The sequence below is a fragment of the Microplitis demolitor genome, chromosome 7, assembly GCF_026212275.2.
Source record: "Microplitis demolitor isolate Queensland-Clemson2020A chromosome 7, iyMicDemo2.1a, whole genome shotgun sequence".
In the NCBI taxonomy this organism is placed as follows: Eukaryota; Metazoa; Arthropoda; class Insecta; order Hymenoptera; family Braconidae; genus Microplitis; species Microplitis demolitor.
In genome coordinates, this window is record NC_068551.1 from 14,831,951 (window position 1) to 14,859,634 (window position 27,684).

The 27,684-nt window shown below is 27.2% G+C and overlaps 6 protein-coding genes across 7 annotated transcripts; 2 read left to right on the plus strand and 4 right to left on the minus strand.

Moving 5' to 3' along the window:
* Positions 1-128: 128 nt before the first annotated feature.
* Positions 129-3,714, minus strand: LOC103569127 (phenylalanine--tRNA ligase alpha subunit). 2 transcript variants are annotated; one of them, XM_053740463.1, is made up of 9 exons: positions 3,627-3,714; positions 3,159-3,335; positions 2,420-2,760; positions 2,134-2,355; positions 1,934-2,049; positions 1,676-1,860; positions 1,239-1,600; positions 1,049-1,150; positions 129-885 (listed from the first exon to the last, which is right to left on the minus strand). In XM_053740463.1, exons 2-9 carry the CDS (start codon positions 3,297-3,299, stop codon positions 294-296), a joined length of 2,061 nt encoding a protein of 686 aa, XP_053596438.1. In that variant the 5' UTR covers positions 3,300-3,335; positions 3,627-3,714; the 3' UTR covers positions 129-293. The 2 variants fall into 2 exon arrangements, with proteins under 2 accessions (XP_053596438.1, XP_053596439.1); XM_053740464.1 differs by having other exon boundaries at positions 797-885; positions 1,024-1,150.
* Positions 3,715-6,994: 3,280 nt separating this feature from the next.
* LOC103569126 (ribonuclease kappa) lies at positions 6,995-8,030 on the minus strand. The gene is made up of 2 exons (XM_053740855.1): positions 7,853-8,030; positions 6,995-7,747 (listed from the first exon to the last, which is right to left on the minus strand). Exons 1-2 carry the CDS (start codon positions 7,919-7,921, stop codon positions 7,523-7,525), a joined length of 294 nt encoding a protein of 97 aa, XP_053596830.1. The 5' UTR covers positions 7,922-8,030; the 3' UTR covers positions 6,995-7,522.
* Positions 8,031-8,470: 440 nt separating this feature from the next.
* LOC103569125 (eukaryotic translation initiation factor 3 subunit L) lies at positions 8,471-10,416 on the plus strand. Its single transcript, XM_008546244.3, has 3 exons — positions 8,471-8,589; positions 8,676-10,136; positions 10,208-10,416. Exons 1-3 carry the CDS (start codon positions 8,566-8,568, stop codon positions 10,340-10,342), a joined length of 1,620 nt encoding a protein of 539 aa, XP_008544466.1. The 5' UTR covers positions 8,471-8,565; the 3' UTR covers positions 10,343-10,416.
* A 95-nt stretch (positions 10,417-10,511) lies between these two features.
* Positions 10,512-14,599, minus strand: LOC103569124 (ATPase family AAA domain-containing protein 5). The gene is made up of 4 exons (XM_053740854.1): positions 14,363-14,599; positions 13,127-14,296; positions 11,447-12,897; positions 10,512-11,380 (listed from the first exon to the last, which is right to left on the minus strand). Exons 2-4 carry the CDS (start codon positions 14,268-14,270, stop codon positions 10,634-10,636), a joined length of 3,342 nt encoding a protein of 1,113 aa, XP_053596829.1. The 5' UTR covers positions 14,271-14,296; positions 14,363-14,599; the 3' UTR covers positions 10,512-10,633.
* Positions 14,600-14,871: 272 nt separating this feature from the next.
* LOC103569122 (chitobiosyldiphosphodolichol beta-mannosyltransferase) lies at positions 14,872-27,331 on the plus strand. The gene is given in 13 exon segments (XM_014441358.2): positions 14,872-15,264; positions 15,370-15,712; positions 17,124-17,374; positions 17,466-17,639; positions 17,719-17,833; positions 17,904-18,093; positions 23,957-24,117; positions 24,203-24,253; positions 24,319-24,393; positions 25,100-25,257; positions 25,317-25,423; positions 26,032-26,263; positions 26,326-27,331. Coding segments are annotated over 13 exon segments (2,274 nt in total). The 5' UTR covers positions 14,872-14,981; the 3' UTR covers positions 26,460-27,331.
* Positions 18,646-19,516, minus strand: LOC103569123 (NHP2-like protein 1 homolog). Its single transcript, XM_008546241.3, has 2 exons — positions 19,363-19,516; positions 18,646-19,140 (listed from the first exon to the last, which is right to left on the minus strand). The coding sequence occupies exons 1-2, from the start codon at positions 19,363-19,365 to the stop codon at positions 18,760-18,762; spliced, it is 384 nt and encodes a 127-aa protein (XP_008544463.2). The 5' UTR covers positions 19,366-19,516; the 3' UTR covers positions 18,646-18,759.
* Positions 27,332-27,684: the final 353 nt, after the last annotated feature.

Genomic DNA, 27,684 nt, shown 5'->3' on the forward strand with positions numbered 1-27,684 from the left:
TAAATTGAATTGTAATATAATTGAAAAAATTTTAATTTTAAACAATAATTACTGAATAATATTATTTATTTTTATTATAATTATTGACAGGTGATTAACAAAAAGTGGTGAAGAAAAAAAAATTAAAATAGTGTTATTTATGTGCTTTATTTAAATGTAAGGCCAACGGTTTTTGTTTCCAGTACTGAAAATTATAACTTTATCATTATTTTTATTATTTATAAAATATGAAAGAACACTGGAAGCTTTTTTTTTTATTAATTTATATTTTAAAAAATTATCAATCTATAAGATTATCGTTGAGCTTCCAGCATTACATCAATAATTGATAAATCTCCCAGAACGTAACGGGTTTTTGATTTACTGCGTAAATCATTTAATTTATAATTATTCTCTTTATGCATTGATAAATGCATTTTTTCGAGAACCATATCTATTTTATTAGCATATTTAGTACCATTACTTTCATATTTAAGTAATGAGTTATTAACAGATTCAATTAGACGATTAAAGAAACGAGCGATATTAATTTCGCCAAAAATTTCACGCATTCCTGATGCTTTTAACAACGGATCGATTCCTATCGATTTCCATATAAAAATAATTGATATATCTGTTTTTTCATTTGTACGAAATTTATTACAAAAATTTTTAAGATCTTCAGATGGATTTAAGACTGAAGAGTGAAGGTGAGTTGATACCGATGGTGTAATACAATTTTCCGCTAGACTTAAAAGTGATTCAAACCAATAAATTGGATACTTTGGATCACAAAATATGACATAACTCTGGCCTTGAAGATATTGATTATTTTTTGTTGAATTTATTACAATAGAATTGTCATCATGTGATCCATTTACTTTAAAAGAGTTTTTGTTGCTTACCCTATTAATAAAATTAATTTTATAATAAATCTATTTTTTTTTTTCACATATTGATTATAAAAAGTAAAATAAGAATAAAAAAATAAAAAATAAAAACAAGATTGAAGAAAAAAAAATCATCAATGCAAATCATAAATACCTCAAAATAATGAATGTATATTTACTTTTCTAAACGACAAATGGGATTGTTGTACACCATTCGCAAATCCACTTTTGGTCCTACTAAGTCTCTTATATTGTTAAGTTTATATTTAATCATTGTTGGTCTAAAAAAAAAAGGAAATCAATTATATTTATTTGTTTAACTCACTGATTAAACAATTAATTTTGTTTAATTAATTATAATACACTTACCGTTCTAATGATAAACCCCACGCAATAACATTAACTTTCTCTGGTAATCCCATCGGCAAAAGCATTTCAGGTCTAAATATACCGCTGTTACCTATTTCAATCCATTTTCCTAATCCTTCGTGAAAGCAAAAAATTTCCATACTTGGTTCAGTGTAAGGATTGTATGCAGGTTTAAATTCGAGTTTATCAATTCCAAGTTTTTTAAAAAATTCATATAGAGTACCAATTAAATCACCCAATGTTAAATTATAATCAGCTACGACACCTTCTACTTGATGAAATTCAGCAAGGTGAGTTGCATCTAATGTTTCATTACGAAATACTCTATCAATACTGAAATATCGGACTGGTTTAAATTCACCCTAAAATTAAATTTAATATAAATATTTATTTAACAATATATTTACAAATATATTGATAGAATAATAAAAATATACCTCTTGCATTAATTTATACAGCATTCGAGCACTCACAGCAGTCGTGTGTGTACGTAAAAGATTTTTTTGTGCTTCTTCTATTTTCCAATCGTAACGATACCCTTCAGAACCATATCCTCCTTTGCTGTGTACTTGCTTGACTTTCTCCAAGTAAGCTTGCGGAAAATTTTTTGTATACTTTGGTTCTAAAATAAGAATTTAACAGACACAATAATCTAAATTAATCATAATAGGCTATTAAAAATAATAGAAAAGTACCAGAAATAAAAAATGTATCGTGAGCATCACGAGCTGGATGTTGTTGCGGTTGGAATAATGCATCAAAATTCCAGAATGAACTTTCAACAAAATTATTCGTTGGCATTTCCATAAAACTAATTATCAAATTAATAAATAATAAATCAATTATTATAAAATTATATCAGTGCTTTATTGTAAAAATATTTTTTATTTCTTACCCCATTTCTAAAAATATCTTTCTAAACTCTGCTCGAACTTTAAGTAAAGGATGCAAATGACCAACATCAAGTGCAGATCCCATAGCATCGAAATTATATGGTTTAAATTTTTTTCCTTTCCAGGCTCCATTTACTAATAAATCACTTGTTAAATCTGCTTCTTGTTTTTCAATTTTTATCACAAAGTTTGATCCCTTTCTAACGGTGACACTTTTAATAATACTGTAATAAATAATTCGAAGTTAGGTCATCAGACATAATTTTTTTATTAATTACAAATACCTACTTTTCTTGAAGTAGTTTTCTCTTTTTATATTCGAGTTTAATATTGTCGGTGAGATTATCAAAATTTTTAAGATTATTTTGTGTTGTATCTTCAATAGTAGATATACTTCTGGTAACCATAGGTTTTCCACTGCTTTTATCAAGCTTTATCCAACCAGCCACAATAGCTTTTGAAAATCCAACTTTGGCATATGGTACAGAATTCATAATTTCTGTTTGTAATATTCCATTTTCAGGTACTGCATGATATACAGCTGCTTCATGACTACCATGTTGAATTACATGTTCACCTTCTGCAGTGGGTTCCCATTTTTTATGGCTTATCTGCTCAACTTCAATTACCTAAAAATAATAAAAATATATATTTTATATCATATAAATTTTAAAACTTACATATTAATAATAGTAATAATTATTTTAATCTAGATTGTAATCTAAAATTGTAAATAAATAAATAAATTAATTAAAATATCGAAATTGAAGAAAATACACGTTCTGATTTTTCAATTATCTAAGTACGCATTTTTTAATTTTTATTCTTCTCAATTTTAATTTTTTTTATTTTCTTATATTTAGAAAATTGCCAATTGTCGGCTACATTGACACTCATTGATCTACACATATTAGTTCAGTGTTATTAAAATCTCAAGAAAATTAACTCGGAATCAATTTATATAAACTTAAATAATTATTTCCACTAATTTAAATATGTAAATATCAAAAATAATAAATCAACATACATTATCAAGAGTTTGAAGACTTTTAATAGCTCCTATAATTTTTTGATGGTCTTCATTAAAAACATTTACTAAATCCAATGAATTTACTTCACCATTTTTCTCCAATTGGAGTAAAATATTTTCTGCTAATTCGCTTGTCATGTTGATTGATCGATATTACATCATCCTATGCACCGGCTATTATAAAAAAAAATAAAGTTAAAAACATGTGTTACTTATTAACGATTAATTCATATTAAAAATTAAGTTATAAATTATGAAAGTTTTGAAATTTATATTAATTATGTCTAGACTATTTTCAAAACATATTTTAATAAAAAAAAAATTTTTTGTGTATTAATGAATGTGAATTTTTTCAATAAATATAATAATAAATATTATTAACTTCTATAGATCATAAAATATTATAATATATGAATATTGATTTATAAAGTAAATATTATTAAAATTTTTGTCAATATGCAATACCTCAAGTAAAACCCTCAGTATTTTTATGTGCTATAGATTTTTGACCACGTTTTAATATTCTAAAATGGAGAAAAAAAAAAAATAAAGTTACAACAGACGTTACCGTCAGTCAATGAAAGAGAGAAAAAAAACATAGGGAATACCAACAGCACGACACATATTTATATTCAAAATAAATAGAGACAAAATTTTATAAAGTATATTAAAAGTTTTTAACTAATGAAAAATGAAAATATTTATAAATACTTAAAATAATATACATCTTTTATATTTTTGATTAATATGATAATTAATTTCTGAACCATGAGAAAATATATTGATCTGTTTATCTATTATTATTATCTATTTATTTTCAATAGAAATAAATATTGAGAGGCAAAATTTCAAAAAATGCATGTGAAAAATTTTCAAAAATTCTCTTGTGCATATTTTTTAAACATTTTTATGATGACAATTAACTTGGTAATTAAAAACACTAAAATTTTTAGTTAATGGCTACTTGCAGCATCGTTATTAAAATTAGACATTTAATTTTTTTTTCACAGAAGTACTGAAACACCAATTTTTAAATTATAACAAAATACTAAAATAAAAAAAAAGTTTTATACGTATAAATTTATTTATATCCCCAACAAAAAACTCATACATGTCTTTTACTTTTTAAATACAATTACAATCGAGTTGCTCTTAATTAAAAACTAATTGAAATTCGATTCGATTAAAAATTTTTGAATCGGAGCTTTCAATCAGGAATATCTTCTTATGGGAAAAATAATTTCCTCTATTAAATATTTGATTTTTACAACGAAAAGTTAATTTAATGTAGTTCTTATTATAGAGTCAACTATCCGCCATAAGCCTGGGCTAGGAGACGGGAAATTTTTCTTGAAATAACAGTCGTCCCACTAGCTTGCGTTTTGCTTATCCTCGACTACTTTTTATAAATCTGTCTTATTTTATATGATTTTAAACGTCATATTTACGATTTGTCACCTGTTGTTGTCTCAATTTTTGAAGTACTTATAGTACTAAAATCTCTACGAAGTATAGATATAAAAATTTTCGTCAGTAATTAATCTATTTTTTCTCATTCTTGGTTTATAATCTTGACAATTTTAACAGAGGCTAATAATGGGATGTCTGGTACAAAGCTCAAAAGAGTGATTAAGTGGGGGAAGCTGTTTGGATTCAGTAACTGTCGATTGAAGACAAGTTGACGGTCAAAATGTTTTTTAAAATAAGTCAATTAAATAGATAGTTTAGATATTTATTTAAATTTGTAAATAATAATATATTTAATATGCATTCATATAGTAAACGTAAAAATTCTATAATAATTAATTGTGACTATTTTCCCACTCTTCAACCAAAGTTTTATTCTTCTCTTCTAATTTCTTAATAAATGTCAAATTTTATAAGAACACCATGCTGAGTTTCTTGCGCTCTCACAATACTTGAAAAAGAACAAAGTATTCAATAATTTTTATAAGTTAATTAATAAATAGTTGTTTAATTAAAGATCAATAAAATAATAATTGTTTAGTTAAATCAATTGGTATGGTATTTATTTCTAATTAAAGAGCTTGTTTATTAACAGCAGACGTTTCTAGGTAAACGAAAATATTTTTTATGATCACTTTTACTCATTTTATGGCGTAAATAAAACAATAAATTACTAATTACAGAAACTAATGTTACTTTCCTATTTAATCCTTATTGTATAGAATAGCAGTTGCGAAAAACAACTTGAGGTCGTCGTAATGTCATCCTATGAGGAATCATAAATAAAAAAATCTAAAAACCGCCTGATCCTGCGAGCCAGTTCCAAAACTTTCCGCTGTTTTCGAGCTTCCTGAGCTCGAAAAAATAATTACTTGTAAATTTTTTAGCTCGAAGAGCTCAAAAGACTGTCAGACCAACAAAACACACATTTTACTGAAAAAAAAGCAATCTTTGTCCGACGATGTCTTTAGAACGAATGAACCGATTCAAGCGTTCTTGGTGGCAATCGAAAGAGTTGACCGAGACTTAAAACTAATTAAATTTTGAGGTGAATCGGGCTAGTGGTTTATGAGTTATAAGCAAATAAACAAAATAAAAATGACGCGTACAAGTGTATAGAAATAGGTGAGATAGAATAAGGAATAAGCGTGCGGCACGATAACGTGCCACACGGTAGGCTATTCCGAACACAGATTTTTTTCTGTATCTTTAGACACTACGAAATAAAAAATTTTTGAATTTTTATTTTTTGTATAGCTTGTAAACTATGTGACCGATCGACTCCAATATCCAATCAATTTCAAGCCTTGGTGAGCCATTTCGATTGCCACCAAGAACGCTTAAATCGATTAATTCGTTCCAAAGATATCGTCGCACATACACATATGGACGTCCGTCCGGGAATAGTCAGAATAGCTTCCTAGGACCTCAAAACGTCGAGATCTGATGAAAACTCCATTTTCGAAAATCCAACCGAAACCAATAACTTCCTTTTTTTTGAAAGTTTGCAATTTTTATAGCGGGAAGTTAAAAATCGGAAAATTCATATTTAAAAAAAAAATTTTTTTTAAATTTATTTTATTTTTCGGTGCATTTAGCGAAATAAATATTTTCGGTAGATAACTCGATTCATAAGCCCAAAAATATGCATTTTTTGTTTTTATTAAAAATTATTGTAAATGCGATTTTCTTTTCTTTTTTAAACATAAAAAATGAATATTTTTGGACTTATAGCTTAAATCATCTTGTTTAAATATTTATTTAAAAAAAAAACGATTCATATTCTATAATTTTGTTATAATTAACTATCGTTTCAAGATCGTAACTTCTTGTGTCAATAGTTTTAAAATAAAATAAGAATAATGTCTTTATTGGATAAACGAAAATTATTTAATCTTTGAGTAAATTTTTCTAATAAAAATTTAATATCTTAACTAAATTCTTTTAAATTAAATGTCTATTTTACTCTCACTTAAATATTGTCTCATTATATTAGTAAAATTTTCGGAAGATTGAAAATGAGTGATATTTTTTACAGATTCTCACTTAAAACATTATTTCTCAATTATTTAAAAAATTTCATTCCATAGATATATATAGTTTAATATATTTTATTATGGCGCTCTGATCAGTCTCGGGGATTCGATCATTTTATATTCGACCTCGATACAATTTATAGCGGGAAATTTAAAAAATGAATTTATGCTGTATTGAAAAAACAAATATATGATATTTAAAATTTTAATGTCCTAAAAAATAATAAATTTTAAAGTAATTTGTTAATTTTTTATTTTTTATAACATTGTTGATTATTTTTTTATATTATGAATACATTTAATTTACATATTTATTTTATTTCTCTACATATATTTTCGTAAATTTTTGTATTATACTTCATTTATACATTTTTTTAAAGAACAATATTTTATGGAACAATAATGCAGTAAAGCTGTTAATGACGAATAATTTTGAATTAATATCAGATAATCTTCTAAAGTTACAGATATACATGATATATATGGAATGCTTTGAAAATAATGAACAATTTATGTTGTAAAATAATAAAAGCAGCTTTTAAACATACAGCAGATTATTTATGTCATACACAGATAAATAATATGAAATAAATATTATTAACTTAATTCACAGAAATGTGACAGTATTAGATGATAAGATTTTAATTTGATTCGAAGACTAATTCAACAAGGAAATAATTATTTGTACATATTAAAATTATATTACAATTGAATCTTATTTTTTTTTTCTTTCATTTTCTGAACATAACTTGATCGACAAAATCGTAAATCATATTTTACCTCAGCTATTTCCAATCAGTTATAATTTAAGTTACACAAAGTAGCAGCTATAATTTAATCTAATGTTTTTTTTTACATTTAAACACTTAAAGATGTTCTTGAGTTCATATAAAATTGATGGGCAGAGAAAAATAATGTAAGTAAGTAAAGACAAGCAGCAATCCAACAATTGTAAGCATTGTGAATAAATCCTCTGTCAACATCATCATAAAACTTTGCTGGTGATGAGTACTCGTGTGAGTCAAGAGGTAAATCCTCAATCAATGCCACACTTTTTACATAGAAAAATATACCCATTAAAAGCTAAAAATATAATTATGTGTTATTATTAAATACAATATAAATTTAAACTAAAAAAATAAAAAAAAATTTTTTTTTGACTAGGTTAGTAATGAAAAATAATATTACCAGTTGTATAATTCCCCAAGTTGATATAATAAGACCACATAGGGCATATTTTGGACCACAGACTTTCATTGTATCTTGATGAAAAAATTAAATCAATAGTTAAATTGGTAAATTTTTTAAAATAATTAAGCGTTAAAAAATAATTTTATTCACTCTTTACTGTTACGCCCTAATGGATCATATGATTGACGTATTCATTCGATATTATCTCGAAAATATTCATATTGTAGTCCCAGTAAGAGAATAAACCTCGGAAATTGCCCCCACTACCAAACATTTATGAACTGCGCATGCGCACAGAAAAGTAGGAGAACATTTAGCATATAAAACATCTAGGGTGGGAGTAAAAACCGACGACACCCGAGGTGCATTCTCTCGGTGGGATGACAATACTCTCGATTATTATCCAATAAGTTTAGTTCAGTAAGAGAAATTACTTCGGGTATTTTCGGTTCTCATTCAAATTTTATGAAACAGAGCATTCGATTTATGAACTCGAAGTAACTTGTTCCACTAGTCTTAATTTATACACCAAACCGGATATTTAAGACAAAAAAAATTTAACAGTGGTGCCAACTAGAAATTCCGACGCCATTAGTCCAAAAAAAAAAAAAACTTAACCCTACTTTATTCGTAATTGATTTCAGCCGTGTGGCGAAAAGTAGTGTGAGGTTATTAAACGAATAAAGTAATATTATCGTAAAAAAATAAAAATGTACGACGAATACAGCGATCAGGTAAATATAAATTACAAAATAAATATTTATATTGTATAAAATGATTATTAAGTTTATTAAATGAGAAAAAAAAATAAAACTTACAGTACGATACGTATGATGAATATGGAGCACCAGAAGCCCACACGGATTCTTATGATAGATATCGTCAAGTTCCTGAAGTTGTTAGAAAATTTCTGATTTATTTTCGTAATTGTATCAGCGAAGGGATGATTTTCGAAATTCAAAATCTTTATGAAAATACATTTCCAAAAATAAGCGAGCAATTGTTTGAAAAACAATCGTGGCCAGATGAATCTGAAATTGCTCATATTGTTGAAAATGATACTGTATTTTTGATTTTATATAAAGAACTTTACTATCGTCATATTTATGCACGAATGCAAGGACCAACTTTGGAGCAACGATTTGGTTCATTTTATAATTATTGTGATTTATTTAATTATATTTTGAATCCAGAAGAACCGGTTCAGTTAGAGTTACCTGACCAATGGCTCTGGGAGCTCATCGACGAATTTGTTTATCAATTCCAAGCATTTTCTCATTATCGAGCTAACTTGGCCAATAAAACTCCTGAAGAAATTGAAAACTTGAATAATCATATCAAGATATGGGATATTCTTTGTGTTTTAAATGTTTTGCATTATTTGGTTGATAAATCAAAGATTAAGAGCCAATTGGAGGTTTATGCAAGTGGCGGTGATCCAGATTCTGTTGCTGGGCCATTTGGAAAGCATTCTTTGTACAAAATGCTTGGATATTTTGCTCTCATTGGGTTATTGAGAGTTCATTCTCTACTGGGAGATTATTATCAAGCTATTAAAGTCTTGGAAAATGTTGAAATCTACAAAAAGAGCGCTTATTCTCATGTTCCTGGATGTCAAATTTCAACTGCATATTACGTTGGTTTTGCTTACATGATGATGAGAAGATATGCTGATGCTATCAGAACTTTTTCTGGTATTTTGCTTTACATTCAACGTACTAAGCAATTATTCATAGCAAGAAGTTATCAAAATGATCAAATTAATAAACAAACTGAGCAGATGTATCATCTATTGGCTATATGTCTTGTTCTTCACCCTCAATGTATTGATGAAGGTTTACAGCAAGCACTTCGTGAACGTAATTATCATGAAAAAATGTATAAAATGCAGTACGGAGATATAGTTGAATTTGAATCTTGCTTCTTATTTGCTTGTCCAAAATTCCTTTCTTCAACACCCCCAAGTCCTGATAGCAAGAGAGAAGACTACACCAAGGATGCTATTAAACATCAAACTCAAGTTTTTATGGATGAAGTTATTCAACAAAAAATGTTGCCCACTATTCGATCATATTTGAAATTGTATACCACGCTACCGTTAAGTAAATTGGCAACATTTATGTACAGATCAAGTAGCTCAAGTACTGATGAAAATTGGGATCTTGACAAAGAAGTTGCTGCTTTGACTATTCATTTGTTGTGCTTTAAGCATAAAATGAAGAACATCGTTTGGACTAAAGGTGCATCGGGATTAGAAGGAAAGTTCCAATCTGGCTCAGAGGTAGTTATTATTTTATATAATACGTAAATTATTATAAATTATAATACTCATTAATATTATTTATTTTTTAGCTTGATTTCTACATTGATCATGACATGATTCATATTGCGGACACCAAGGTTGCTCATCGCTATGGAGACTTTTTCATCCGTAAAATTTTGAAGTTTGAAGAATTAAATAGGAAATTGCATCATATTAAAATTTAATAATTCAATCTTTACATAAAATTAAATTTTTTTAAATTCATTATGGTAAATAAATAACTGTACTCAAAAATTCATTTTATAAAATTTTTTTCTATAATTACATAAATATTTCTGTAATAATACATTTGATTTGAAAAAAACAATTCAAATTTCAATAAAAAATAAACAAAATAAAAATATTAAAGTTATTTTATTTAAATATATAATTCCTGTATGATTTTATCAGACAGATTTAAGTGACAATTTAGAAATAAGTAAAAATATACAGATTTAAAAACTAAATTTAATCCACTATCTTTGTAGCGACTTATCAGGTTTTTCTTGCATTGCTTTGCATGCCGCTTCCAGAATATTGGGTTTAATAGAACCATACGGTAATCGAAAGTTTTGTAAATAATGAAAAAATCTTCTTTTTGTGTTGTTTGTTGATTTTATTTCTTCAGATCTACATATCGTACGGATAGCTGGCAAATAATCAATTGATACACTTCGTGAATCTAAGTTATTAATTGAAATTTGTGACAATGCTGAATTAATACCAGTATTTAATTCTTTTTTTAATGACAATTGCCGTGAAAATTTAGTATCAATTTCATTGGTATCTATAGTATCATTATTCATAACTTTATGTCTTAACCATTTGCCGATTTCCATGCTGAGAATATTATTGCTTGAATATAAATCCATTGTTTCTTCGAGAGACAGGCTAGGCTCATATTTAAATTCAATCATATTTAAAATTTCATCATCAATATCAACTAAAGATGATACTAAAGATATTGCATCTAAATCATCAGCTAAATTAGCAATGGTATTTAAATTTAAATCATCTATCTTCTGTTCATCTTTCAAATTAATTTTTTTCTTTGTTTGTTTTTTGTCCTGTTTAATTATTGGTTTGTACAAATAATTACGCATATCTTGCCATAAAGTTTTATGAAAATCACTAGATAGCAATGATGATCGTGGTGTTCCTGATATTAAAAGATATTGCAATTGTAGTATTGCTTTTCGTAAATCGCCAGTTGCTATAAGCTTCTGTAAAATAAATAAATATTATTATTGTCAAGTTTTATAACTTAATTTAAATAAGTATATACTTACATTTAAACAGGTTTGAGGTAAACGAGTTCCAGATTCAGCTAATGTTATTAATTCTAATAATGCTGAAACACGTGAACCATAAATCGTTTGGTAAGAAATACGTAATTGCTGTGGTGCCATTCGACTTAAATGAGAACACGAATCTCTACATGTCATGACTATTGGTCTTTTAGTATTTGATGCAAGTTGATAAGTAGCTGATATGAAGCCATCATCTTCATCAAATATAATATCAACATCTTCAAATAAAATAAGAGAATTTTGCAATGTTTTTTTATTATCATTTAAAGAAGGTTGAAGAAAATTATTTTTTTCTGATTTTTTAACATGATGTGATTTAGTTGCTTCCTCTAAATCTTTTAAAATTCTTCGACCGGGACGTTTACTTGAAGCATTAACTTCTAGGACATTATAACCCAATTCTTCAGCAATTGCGTAAACACTGGCAGTTTTACCGCTACCATGAGGACCCAAGAGAACAGCAACTTGATTACAATCGAAGCCACCAGATCGACTATTATCTGATGAATAAAATTCTTCACCACTGCTATAATCGTCTTTATTGGTTGAGGATTGCCATCCATTCAACCAATCTCGTAATTTAGCAGCAGCTCCTTCATTGCCAACAATTTCTTTAGTACATATAGGTTTATATTTTTCTGTCCATATATTATTTTCATTATTATTTTTATTTACAGATGCCACTTTATCTACAGACTTTCGTTTACGCCCTCGTTTTTTTGGACTCATTTGATCTTTTTGTTTATTTGATAATAAATTTATTTTAGTCCACATTTCTCGAGCATCAGAACATCGTCCTTCAATTTCTTTCAAAATTTCTTCAGTATCTAGGTTTGTTACATCATTTTTAAGTATTTTTTGTTCTTGTACAGAGTCATTCAAATTAATAATCGATTTGAAATTATCAAAATCAAATACTGGGGTGTAAGCTGCAGTTTCTTTCATTTTATATTTCAAAGGGCAAGACATATCAAGAGTTTTCTCTTCAATACTAAGCTGATTTATATGAGATATGGATGGAAACGAAAGCAATGGTGTCCCAGATACAATAACTTTTCTTTCAAATTTTTTATCATTTTCTGGAATTCGAGAATGTAAAAATGAATGTCGAGCTGCAACAACATCAGGATCGGGCTTCGATCTCTTGACAAACAATGGAGCAAGTTTTTCATTTGGAGGCCTCTTTAATATTTTTGTTTCAATAATTTCTAATTCTGAATCATCCAAAGTTGCTTCTTTAATTTGTAAAGAATCTGTTGTTTGTGAAACTTTATTTGTTTGGCTATTATCTTTAATGTTACTAACATCATCTTCTTCTTGAGAATCTTCTGTTGATTCTTCTTTATCTGATTTACTTATTTTTTTACTTTTTTTACGTTTAATATGATTATCCTGAGTTTTATTTTTCACTTCATTTCCTGAATCTCCATCTGAAATATACATTTATTATCGTATTAATTTTACATTAAAAAATGAAAGACAAAATGTTTTAAAAAAAAATGTAATAAAATTCAGAGATCAAAGTGTGATTATTCATTGCCATCAACTAAATTTTATTAAAAATTTAGGAGACTCTCGCTGTTAAAAAGTCATCATACAATTTTTTTTTTTTATAACAAATATTACATAGTGATTAAAATTATAAATTAAATAATATACCTGATTTATTTTGAGTTTCTGATGATTGAAGATTGATTCGCAACGACCATTTACGTTTTTTTTGAAGCAACTGAGATGATTCGTTTGTCGATTCTAATTTTTTTTCTGCCGGGGTGATATCTGTCGGGGTTGTAGTTTCTGAATTAAGGACTTGAATATCGTCAATTGTTGCTAAAATTTTTCTAACCCTTGATTTATTATTTTTATTATTATAATTAGATTTTGAAGACTGTTCGTTAGATGTTAATGATATTTTTGTACCGTGTATTTCAGCTTCAACAATCGTTTTAGACTTAGTTTTTTCCCGTTCCTCAGGTGTTATTGTACTAAAATAATTATACAAACCACGAGGAGTTATTTTTGGAGTAATAACGTTATCATCATTATTATCACTGCTATTATTTCCTTTAAACATTTTAATACGATTCTCTATTTGTTTTTCTATTTTTTCTTCCTCTTCTCTCTCACGTATTTTTCTTTTAGTATATCCCTTTTTATCAGCAAGTGTAATAAGTTTTTCTTTATTCTGTTTCAATTTATTTTTTATTTCTTGACTATTTTTTATTTCTGAAGAGTCCTCTTTTCCTTCTTCACTTGATCGTTTTGTAGAATTAACTTTTACAGATTTATTACGAGTCATCAAAACATGAAATGCATTTGATTCCTCCCGTCCATTTGTTAGTTCATCAGTTGGTGAATTATTTTTTTTATTTTCTAATGTAATTATTTTATTATTTGATGACTTTTTTTTTTTATCAACATCAAATATACATTCATCTGAAGAATCTAAATCAATTTTACTATCATTAATATCAGAATTATTATTCATTTTATTGCTGGAGTTTGAACGTTTTGGTGTGTCATTAGCTAATATTATTGTTTTATCAGACAATTTAAAATGTGGACTTGGAGTTTTATCAATAAGATCGTTTTGACTATTAACAATATTGCAAACTTTACCTCGACTACTTGACTGCGATATTTTTATTTTAACTCGTTCGCGTTTTTTCATATTGAAATCCACTTTATTTTTACTGCAATTACCATTTACTAATTTTTCAGGAGTAACCTCTTCTTCAGGCTTAATTAATGAGTCCTCATTAGTTTTCACATTATCCACAAAATAATGAGTTAAATCTTTCATTTTTGTAAAATTAATTAATTACACGGCTGGTTAAATATTTATTCAATTAATTTTAAATAAAGTTTTAACGTTTAATGAGTTTGAATACATACTTGTAAAATATTAAATAGAGTGTAAACTATTGTTCACGTAATAAAAATCTTAACCTAACTCACATTATTTTGGCGCCAAATCAAATGACGTGGGAAGTCGAATATTTTTGTGATTATTTCCATATGTCAGCCGAATATTCCCGAGTATAGGCGATGTAAATACTAAAGTATACGACGGATAAAGAGCTGAACGATGTAAGCGCCATCATTTGTAATAAAAAGTTTTTGAATTTTACTAAAATATTATTTAAAATTTTTATTTATTTAACAATTATTGCCTGTAATATTTTTTTATAAAAATTCAAATACTTGAATATTAATTAACTATTCAAGCAAATAATATTTCACTTGATCTGAAATATTGCATCAAATTAATTTAAATTATATTATTTTTTGCGCTTTTATTCAAACATTTTTTTTTATTGCGAATGAAAGGTTACATACACATAAGTGTCTCAAGTACTTGTACTTATGTATGTATTTTTTGGTATTTACATATATATATTGCATCGGGCATTGAAAATAAAATATCGCATATTGCAAACAAGTATTATTTTAATGATTGTTTTATTTATGATACCATAAATAAAAATAATTTGACCGGTAAATTGTGATAATTATGTTTTTATTAACTGTTAGTAGTATATTAATTATTTTAATATCTTGGTTATTATGGACAAGACGGAGTCGAATCAATATTCGTGATAAAAAAAGAGTGTGTATTGTTGTATTGGGTGATATTGGACGCAGTCCACGAATGCAATATCATGCATTATCATTTATGAATGAAGGATATTTTGTTGACATCATAGGATATTTTGGTTCTGAACCACTAGAAGAATTGAAAAATAATGATAATGTCAATATTCATTATTTAACACATGTACCAGATTGGAATAATCGTACTTGAATTTTTTAAAAATTATTCATTTATTTTTATACGTGATAGTAATCAATTTTTCAACTGTATGTAAATGATATTGATTTTTTAAATGTAATTTTTACAGGTATGCCGAGATTATTGTCATATATTATAAAAACATTATGGCAAGCTAATGATTTAGTGAGAATATTATTTACTAAAATCCAATCGAGTTATTTAATGGTACAAAATCCACCTGCTGTTCCAACTATTCCAATATGCTGGTGTTATTGTCGTATGTTTAAAACACAATTTATTATCGATTGGCATAATTATGCGTACTCGATAATGGCACTAACAATTGGAAGAGATCATTTACTTGTTAAAATAACTATGTTTATTGAATCATTTTTTGGTAAACGTGCTGATAAAAATTTTTGCGTTACCAATGCTATGAAAAATGATTTAAACGAAAGATGGAGTATAGAGTATTTTTATTTTATATTTATATTTACTTTTTTTTTCATTGGATTAAAGGCACTATTATTTTTTCTAATAATAATTTTGTTAAATTTAAAATCTTCGTAATTTAAATTAAATTACATGGAGAAAAATGTACGAATTTTTATTATGCTGTCGACTAAACTTAAAACAAGGAAGTTAAGTCGCCAAAAAATTATGCTGCACTACAAAAAATATTATACACTTAAAACTAATTGATAGATTTGCAACGAAAATTGTTTGTCTAAAATATGAATTATAGTAGAGAAAAAAAATTTTAGAGGCTCACAATAACAATTATAGTAAAGTAAGAGACCCAGTACCCAATCAGGGAACGAGTACCCGATTACTTATATATTTGTATATCTATATTTACTAAATTTTACTAGATATAGACGTTAGGGTGGTCGTTAAAATTAAATTTTCTCAGGCGCCCCAAAAAAAGCTTCTTTTTAATGAAAAAATAAGTGGGGAATTTGGTTTTTTCTTTTTAAGTAAAAAGAACACATTCTTTAGGACGATCAAAGTTTGTTTTTCGATACAATCGCGGTTTTTTTAAATATCTCATGAAATATGCAGATTAAAGGAAAAAATCATAGAAACAATTTTGTAGAAAATTAAATTCTTGACAAAAAAGATAATATTCATTTTTTTTTTATAAAATGTGTATTTATGAAGATATTCAAAACTTTGTTAGATCTTATCCATTGAATATTTAAAGATTTACGAATGTTAAATATAGACAACTTCGTAACTCTTAAAACATATCAATCATTAATGCTTGTTATAGCTTCTATATTCTTAGAAAAGTGTTATTTTCAACATTTGTAATTCTTAAACCGCTCAATTCATCCGATCTAAAAAAAGTTTTTTTTTTTAATATTTTCATAAATACACATTTTATAAAGAAAATGAATATGACCTTTTTTTCTCAAGAATTTAATTTTCTACAATATTGTTCCTATGATTTTTTCCTTTAATCGGCATATTTCATGAGATATTAAAAAAAAAAACCGCGATGGTATTGAAAAAGAACTTTGATAGTCCTGACGCACGTGTTCTTTTTAGTTAAAAGAAAAAACCAAATTCCCCACGTACTTTTTCACGAAAAAGAAGCTTTTTTTTGGGGCGTCTGAGATAATTTGATTTTTAACGACCACCCTTATAGACGCACAAATACATGGAGTGATCGAGTACTAGTTCCACGATTAGCTACTAGGCCTTTTACCTTACAGCATGATAATTTGTTGGTGACTTAACTTTCTGTTTCAAGTTTGGTAAACAGCATAATAAAAATTCATACATTTCTTATCTATATTTTTCTCCGTGTATATATCTGTGCCTTTACTCTCAGCATGAAAAGAAAGGTTTTAGTTATAAAAATAAATATTATTCTAGGGCTACAGTTTTGTATGACAGACCACCACTGGCATTTAAACCAATTGATTTATCTGAGAAACATTCCTTGCTAACTAGACTAAGTAAAACTTATGAAGAGTTTGGAAATGGTCAAGAAGATTCATCTGCTTTAACAGAATGTTTACCTAATGGTGAAATTCAACTTAGAAACCAACGACCAGCATTAATTGTATCTAGTACAAGTTGGACTGAAGATGAAGATTTTTCAGTGTTACTTACTGCTTTGAAAGGTAAATTATCTATTGATTTTTTTTCTTATCAATTATGTTAAGGTTTTTTCATCTTACATATATTTATATTTTTTTTTTTTTTTTTTTTAAGAATATGAATTGGCTTGCTGCAGTGAAAATTCTATGTTACCAAATTTAATTTGTGCTATTACTGGAAAAGGTCCTTTAAAAGATTTTTGGACGGCTATCATAAAATTTAAAAAATGGAAACACGTTAAAATTGTCACTCCTTGGTTAACAAATGAAGATTATCCTAAGTTATTAGGTTTATTTCAATTTATTTATTACAATTATTCAATTGGTCTAATAAAAATTATTAAAAAAATCTTTAATTAATTTTTTAGCAAGCGCAGATTTAGGAATATGTCTGCATACATCAACAAGTGGACTAGATTTACCAATGAAAGTTGTTGATATGTTTGGATGTGGGCTACCAGTCTGTGCATATAATTTCAAATGGTAAATTAAATAATAATTATAAATTATATTAAATAACAATAGTTTCATTATTAATTTATTATCATTACAGTCTCAATGAACTTGTAAGGCATGAAGAAAATAGTTTAGTGTTTTCAAATGATCAAGAATTATCAATTCAGTTGAGGACATGGTTTTACAATTTTCCAAATGATCAACAGCAAATTGAGAAAAATCAAAGATTTCGTCAGGAATTAGACAATTTTCAAAAACTTCGATGGACTGGTAATTGGAGAAATGTAGTGTTACCTTGCTTTGATTAACAGATGAAATATATACATATATATATATATATATATATATATATATATATATATATATATATATATATATAAATATATATTTTTTTTTCTCAAATACTGCTCAGTTTAGCAGATTTGGTACTATATAAAATTCATTCTTAAAAAATATTAATAAATATTATTATTCTCGTAAATCTTAATTTAAAATTTTTCTATTTTTTAAATATTTTGATTATTAAATACAATTTCTGTTTATACTCAAATAATTAAACCGTTTTATTTATTAATTTAAATTTATGAAAATATTAAAATTGTAAGTATACTAAAGAAAATAAAAAAGACTTTTCAGAGTAGTGATATTTATGAATAAAAAAGATTGAGTTTTTATAGAACCTAAGTTGTGTGTTGTATCTTTGACAATCATTATTTATGACCGGTTTGCTTACACAATATTCAATTATATAACATATAATGATTTGCTAATGATTGATATTTGTCTTAATTTTTTATATTTTATTTTATTTTAAATAATAATAACAGTAAATTTTTTGTTTTATTTTCACACCTTTTTTTTTTTTTTATTATATTTTCGTAGTAATGTTACAAAAAAGATATAAATTTATAAATGATTGAAAAAATAGATTAATGTCAGGTACAAAAAAAAACTTAAACCAAAAGACGTTCAATTTCTTGCTGAATAGCTTGAATCTGAGGTTTAAGTTGTGAACCTTCATTAACTGTGACTGAACAAGCAACAACAGGCCGTGATACACCACAAGCACGTCCCAATGATTCCTTACTCCTTACAAAAACATAAGGAACATTCTTATCTTCACAAAGTAATGGTAAATGCAATAAAATTTCCAATGGTTCAGCATCCGCTGCCATCACAATGAATTCTGATAATCCTCGATTAAGCGTTTTCGTCGCTTCATTTGCTCCTTTTCTTAATTGTTTATAATTCATTGCTTGTTGTACCAAGTTTAGAATTTTTGCAGTCAATGTGGCGTCCGCCAATGGGTATGCTTTTGGGTTTACTTCGTTTGTCTAATTAAAACACAGAAAAGATAAATTATTAATAAAACTAATATATATTATGTATTATAATTAATATGTTTATAATAATCATTATTATTATTCATTTCAATTTATGAGTTCCGACCACGTGTTAAAATTCTAACCTTACTTTCGTCATGCTAACAATAAACTTACCGCTACATAAATAAATAAATATAAATTTATTAGTAATTGAATATGCAATGTACGTACCATTTTAATTAGTTTTAGATTCAGATATTTGAATTTTAATAAGTTTGTAACCTCTCGGCGTTTAATTGCGCTTCACTGAGGATTACACAGAAAATCGTGGTGGCTTTAAACGTTCAAGTCGTGGTTGTGGAATGAGGGATGGGTTATTGAATTAACTGTTGATGCCGGTTGTTGCGCGCGTCGGAAGAATCAAGATGGCGTTACGAGTAATCGATTGTCGAAAGATTCTGATCGATCTATCGATTTCGTTTTAATTCATTTATCGTTCAACTCAACCTTTTTCCACGATATTTTTTTAAATGAAGCACTTGTACATTTATGACATTTAATAATTTCAATTTAAACTACTTAGAGTTCAGTTATGTCAGGTTTCAAACGACATAGATGTACGGAAAATATATCTTTGAGCCGAGGTAATATTATAGACTATATTTTAATTAGTTTAAAAACTATAAATTTTAATAAATTTTTAATTATTTAAATTTGACATTTTACCAAATTCTATATATTCGATATTTCTATAAGCAAAACTAGGACTAGGAGATTCTCAAGGCACAACGAGGTATTTCGAAAAATTTTTAAACAATAATTAAAGTTTATTTATATTTTCAAAATATGCAGGTCCCTGTTAAAGATTTTTACTAATGCTGACGGTGTGTTTAGTTACTTGCTCAGAGCTGTCGGAGCACATTCATTTATCATACATTTACTATATTCGTACGTGGCCCTTATGAGACGATAGCCAATAAGGAATGAAAAAAAAAACAAAACATACATTTACGTTTTTGATTTTCAGGTCTGAACTCTATTTTAAAATAATTTAATACATGAAGCCATTTGTATTCCAAGCAAGCAACTGAACATGTCGCAAGATTCTGAAATAAAGAACTTCAATCTCAATTGATTTCTGAGTAATCACAAAATAATTGTTTATTAACAAATTTTTAGGCATTTAAAATCTCCTTTGAAAAAAATTATAGGCAAAGAAAACCATAAAATTAAAAAAAAAACTTTTTGAAAACTAATTTTGCTTTTAGAAATAAAAAATACCACCTCTTTGCTAAACCTTAATAATTGAATCAGTTGTTTCGTATCATTTACTGGTTTGAGATAAAAATTACGAGAGACAATTAGATGATAGTAATACAAAAATTTACCTGTGCGTTGATTTTTTAAAGTATTTTAAAATTTAAAAAAGCCACCAAGTTTTAGGATGGAAGGCAATATTTGTCGCATAAAACTTTAATAATGATAAAAATTTAAAAAAATATTCCCGAGTAAATGATTGGATAAACAATTTAATTTAAAACACATGAGTAAGTAATTTTTAGTAGTGATCACTGATGAGGGTCAGTATGAGGTTTATTTTGTGAACGAAATGAGGATCAGTGAACTTCATTGAAGACGGGATGCGGCTCACCCATCTGCAGTTTGAAGGATGAAATGAAAAACAAAACCCAAAAAAAAGTGTTAAATGAGGGCTAAAATTTTGATTCAGAGAATCTCGGGGCTTGGGCGGCTGTATATGTGAACTGCAGGTTGCTAGTTTTCATTAAATCGTCAGATCAATGATGACAATGATAAATTATCGCTGTTTTGGATCATGTAATTTATTGCCGATAATCGTCAGAGCCAGCGACTAATAATAAATATATAGTATATTACACAACTCGAGAGGAAAGTAAGAATATACCCACCCGAGTGTGTAATACGTGGATCGGAATGCCCTACTTTCCTCCCTCGGTATGTAATATATACTATTATCGTTATACGCTCACGTAAAATTGTATATATACATACGTAATACTTACTTTAAAACACTTGAACGATATTAAATAAATAATTCTATCGATCAAATTTTAGTACAATTCTAAATCGAATTAATTAAATATTTGTATTTAATAGATTCGATCTTTATTTTAGTTCCGTCAGTTATTGGTTTGTTTAAAAACTCGTGCGTTTGTATTAGGTCATTACAATAATTGTCAGGAATAAATCATTCATTAAATTAAAATATTTTATACTTAAGTGTAACTCGTGATCAATAAAAAACAGAATATTGCACGTCTCTTAATGCGAAGCATTAGAGCGTGCTTTACGATCGAAAAATTCTGTTTGCCTCTTTTTCGCTACTGCTTTTACTGTTCCACTCTTGTTAGTCCACGGAGCTTAACCAAGTTACACATCATCGGATAGAGAATTTAAGGAGGATTCATTCTATGACTTATAAAGACCAATTGAATGTATTAAATAACTAAAAAAACATCAAAATGTAAAAAAAAATTCTCCCGTGAAGCAGTAGAAAAAGTGTTCGTAACCCGTAAACACAAAACTCGAGAAAAAAGCCATTGTTTGGATCACTTTTTTTTTTTTAAAAGATTATTTTAGGGTCAAAGAAGAAGAGTGTCATAAATGATCATCGAATTCGGGCCTGTTTAATTATAATTAATAAAAAGAACTTAATTAATTTTGTATATCTATATATGTTTTTTACATATACTTTCATCACACCAGTCGCGCCTGCGCGAAAAAATACATCTGATTACTTTTCGGAGCGAAATTTAAATTTCTAGTGTAACAGAAAGAAAAAATAAAATTGTCCTTGAAACTTTTATCGTACATTTTTCTTTTTTTTTTTTTTGCACGACTCTTTTTTTTGTTTTTATATATATTTTCCACAATCAAATGAGCATTAAGAGTCATGCACTTTTGGATTTACCAAATTTTGTTATTTTATTGTGATTTTTTCATCGAGATTCTATATGTTCGTATATAATTTTCATTTATATTCTAAATATTCTGATTAAAGTATCGACTGTATAAAAATGCCCGATGAGCAGTATTCTATTGAAAAAAATTTATACCGGCGTAATAAGTCTAGAATAAAAATAACTATACCTAATTATTTTTAAAAATCCATTTTTTTTTTATATTTAGTTACAGATATTATTTTCTTATATTTTAATCAAACGAGTAACGAGTGTGTGTCTGAAAGATTTTTTTATTTTTTACCAATTAATTTAAAATTATAATAATTCAAATAACGTCAGTAGACAATTTATCTATTTGTAGCCGATAACATAGTTATTTGTGATAAAATTTTTTTTTCAAAGATTAGGTAAATTATTAATTAATTTAATCTGTGATAAAATGTTTAGAGTGTGTATAATATTTTCTTCTTCAATTATAATTAATATGCCATTTTATTACTTCCGTTATGAGGGAAGTTGAAAGAATGTCAAGGAGAAAGCGATATATATATATAAGCAAAATTGTCAGTACGCTACAGACATATAATATATACATAAAAAAACAGGGCTATGGAGGAGGGTCACGCAGAATCGCAAACCAAGTAGTTTTGTTTGTATAAAAATTATTTTTGTTATAAAAGATGTAAAGAGCGAGATATATTAAGTAAGATAGGAGCTTGCAATAGAAACAAGGGGTATATTACCAGATAATGGAGTTAACGCAAAATAAGAGAACAACCAAATAATAAATATAATCGTATGTTGTTATTAAAATGTTATTATGTAAGGAAACATGTGTAAGGAAACAGTTTTGTTAAACACAAATGTAGTACAAATAAAATTCTATTCTTATTCTACACTGTAAAAAATCACCGGGGTAAGTCCAAGCAGTGTGGGTGTTAAAATCGGCGGTGTTAAATTTCAACACCGAAAGCGGTGTGAAAATAACGCCGCCACCGGTGTAAATATTCTTTACCGGTGTTAAAATATTTTTCTTTGTGAATATTTTTACTTACTCGATCACTATACTTGTTAATCAATGATATTTTTTATTAATTTTCATGAAGAACTGACATTTTTTGTGTTTTATAATCTTCAAAGTTAATACTCCAAGCGGACGCAGTTTACCCCGCTTTTACACCGATATTTTAACACTGCCGAATTACGCCTCCTACACCGGTGTAATTTCATTTTAACACCGGGCGGAGTTAAAATGAGTCCATTTTTAAACACCGCTCTTTTTACAGTGTACTTCCGTTATGAATATCTATAATATTCATGAATTATTTTACCTACCATTGTTTTTTTTCGCTTGCATATAATGAGCCGTTTATAGTATACTCTGTGCTTTATAAAGTTACAACGATCGAATTGTCACGTTTATTACTAATTAAAACTTGTGATTCAGTTTTTATCACTACTGTTTGTCAAAACTTATTTATCAGTTTGATTGATATAGTTTTTTTTTTTTTTGTTGAATATAAGCAAATCTTAGCCTTATCAATAGTTAGTATTTTATGTATACGAAAATTGATATTAATAGTGGGGCTTTGGTATATTGATATCTTTTTTCTCAGATATTTGAGTAGAAAGATCAGCTCAACATTCACTCAGTGACAAATCATATAAAATTTTAAATTGCAATTATAATAATAGTAACAGCATTTAATTTATGAATAATGCTGATATTACGAGAAGCAGTGATAACAACTCTGATTATTTGTTTCTATCAACCGATTCAATCACAATTTTTATTTACAGCTTTCTCGCCTGATGGTCTCAACATCCGCCCGATAATAGGTAAATTAATTTAATTCATTAAAATATATAACCAATTCTTTCAGCTTATGACGATCAATAATTAAAATTGAAAAACTATAGGTATTGTAGCACAAGAAACCAGTTATCATATGCGAAATGTTTATAATAATCAGTATAGCAGCTATATAGCGGCGTCATATGTGAAACACATAGAAAGTGCTGGTGCTCGTGTTGTACCTATAAGGTAACTTTTTAATTAATAGAGCAGCAATCAAATTAGTTACTAATATTTTTTATTAAAATAGTAATATCATTTTTTTTCTTATCAGGATTGGACAACGCGAGTCATATTATGAAAATATAATGAATAAAATAAACGGGTAATAATAAAATATTTATCGATGATAGATTAATATTTGTTTTTATATCAACTCAAATTTTTCAGAGTCCTTTTTCCTGGAGGCTCGACTTTTTTCAACACAACTAATGGTTATGCTGATACCGTTCGAATAATCTATTGGTAATAAACAATTACAAAAAAAAAAAAAAAAAAAAAAAAATTAGTAAGAATTTGAATTATTTTTATGTGAAATGATTAAAGCGATAAATTTTTCACATGTATATCTACTTACAATTATTACTTTATTTGAATTTATTATGATACGATCAGTCTTATATATTTTTTTGAATAAAGGACCAGCGCTTTTACTCATCTAATTTATTGACATTAAATATTTAATCGTGGGATAGTTAACGAAACGTTACTCACATTGTAATATTTGATGTTGATAAATTAGATTAGTAAAACTCTTGTTCTTTTATTCAAAAAAGTATAATTCTGATTTTGATATTGGAAAAAATAGAAAAAAAAATGACACCTGTACATTAAGTTTTAACATGCATTTTATCAAATTAATGTAAATGTGTAAATATTAAAAAAAAAAAGTTTTTGTGGGTTAAATCTACAGAAGCGACTTTTTTTTAAATAATTTTTGAAATTTTTGAATGACTGTTCTTAAGTTTTAAACTTCCCTGATGATTATGCTCATCTTTGAACTTGATCTAGATCTTCAGATCAAAAATATTTATTCGAATTGTTTTTTCGATCCTTTTTTAATTTAAAAAATCTATAGTATATTTTATTAAAAATATACATTCATCAATAGACAACAAATAAATTGAAAAATAAATACTGTTGTTTATATTAACTATTCATATATATATAGGATTGCAGTTCGTATGAATGAACAAGAAGACTATTTTCCACTGTGGGGAACTTGCTTGGGTTTTGAAGCAATGACGTACATTGCGGCAGGTGATGTTGACGTACGAGTATCATGTAAAGGAGTAAATAACGTAGCTTTACGGCTGAATTTTACAAAAAGTATATAATTATTTTATTGTAATTTAGTACGTAAATACATTTTTTTTTCTAATTTTTAGATTATTCTAAAAGTAGATTATTTAAAAACGCACCGGAAGATATTATTGATATCTTAAAAACTCAAGCAGTAACTGCAAATTTTCATAAATTTTGTGTTACGAAAGAAGTGAGTTTAATTAAATACAAATGGAAGTATATGAGTTAATGTTTTCAATGTAATTAAGGACATTCTAAGATAATACCCTTAACTTTTAAAAAATATTCAATGATTTTGAGTTGTCATAAAACCGCATTAAAATTTTATCAATTAAAAAAAAAAAAATAAATCATTAATTGAAAAAAGGATAACCTATTTACAATTTCGCCGAGATGTAGATTTTAAAAAAAGATTACTTACAGTTCATATCAATTAGGAGTTAAATGAAATTTTTTATATGTATAAATTTCAGTAAAATTTTCAGGTCAATGTTATAATCTGAATTGTCAAATTTTTTAGGCTAAAATTTATTTATTGAATTGCATTTAATTCCTAATTGATAACAACTGTAAGTATTTTTTTTCAAATCTATATCTTGGTGAAATTGTAACTACATTGTCATTTTTTCAATTAATTCTGTAATTTTATTTTAGTTAACGAATAAAATTTCAAAACGGTTATTGCGACAATTGAAAGTCATTGAGTATTCGATAACAGTGGGAAGGGGGCACTGCTTGGGAATACCCTTAAAACAACAAAGAATTTTTATAAATAAAAATTTTTTCTTCTTGTATTAGGGTTTAGAAAAGGTCAACTTGTCAAATACATATCGAGTAATGACTGTAAACTATGACGACAATGGGTTAAAGTATATTTCAACAATGGAGCATTTTAACATGCCATTTTATGGTACACAATTTCATCCAGAGAAAAATAGTTTTGAGTGGGCTAATCGATTAAAAGGAATACCTCACAGCAGCAATGCTATTAAAGCTGGCCAATATTTCGCAAATTTCTTTGTCGATGAAGGTAAATTATGAAAAAATTATGTGCTAATTAATATTTATTTAATTTAATCATGTTTATTGCAGCTCGTAAAAATAATCATTCATTCGAATCAAGGGAGGAAGAGATTGCACATTTAATTTATAATTATCCTATAACATACACTGGCCCAACGAATTCATCATTTGAACAATGTTATTTATTCGATGATACGTTATAATAAATTATTTTATGCTCAGCTACTAAATATAAGATTATCCGTTATTCAATCAATAAATATTATTGATACTATCAATATTATCAATAAATGATTCAAATTTTAAGTATGAACTATTATAACATTTATATTAAATGGTTTTTATTGATTTTATTCATTAGAAAAGATATGATATTTATTATCATTTTTTTGGTGTAATTTTAGTTACGGTTATGATATAATTTATGACAGTTCATATATTACATTGGAATATAATATTTGTTGTAAGGTTGTTGTCGAAATGTTAAATATTTTTCAAATAAAATCACTTTCACACGGCAAGTATCATGAATTCGATTTTTATCACAAAGGAAATATGTAATTTTTAAATTAGGATACTATTCATCAATTAATTTCAAATTTATGTGGCAGCAGAGTATAATATAATTAGTACGGTGGAGTATAATAATGGACGGTGTGGCTCAATAAGTTATAGATCAAATTGAACGGAATATAAGTATAGTATAGAGCCGAATAGCTCAACTGGTAAAGTACTCGGCAACAGTCAAAGATGGTTTTCAATAGTCTTTTTCTGTCCATCACAAGATTAACAATTACTGAGTTAAACCCATGAATAAAATAATTTATAATCAAAGTGATTTCAAACTTAAATAGCCTTCAGGTTATCACTAAAGTATGCGAGAGCGCGGCAGTGTCCAGCAGCTCCACCCTGTTTAGAAAATCTCATAGAATCCAATAGATCCTCATAAATTCCTGTAGAAATTTTATAAGAATGAATGAGTTCTATGAGAAGTGCTATAGTTAAGTATAGGGCCTTATACATACAGCTATAAGAATCTATCGGATTTTTTAAGCAGGGCAACGACACTACAAAATAGAGTTATTATTTTTTTTTTAATTTTTAATTGTTTTCTAGTGTATAGCCGCAATTACGGCCTTTTACACTTTTTGCCTTTATATCGCAAACTGCTTTAATTCTCCTCCTCTGCCTTTCGTTGTGCGGCTGTGGCCCGACTTGTGCTTATACTGTACTGCATCATTACGGTGATACCCTGAAACCTCCCTTGTGCAATGGAGGTGCAGTGGCTAGGGAAACCACAGAGAAAACCTAGCCAGTACAGTACGGTTTGGGTGAAGCTCCAGTGATCGATAAAATTCCCATTTTACCGATCACTGGATCTTCATCCCGCGCCTAGCGATCAGAGACCTTCGTTCGAACCCGACGTGT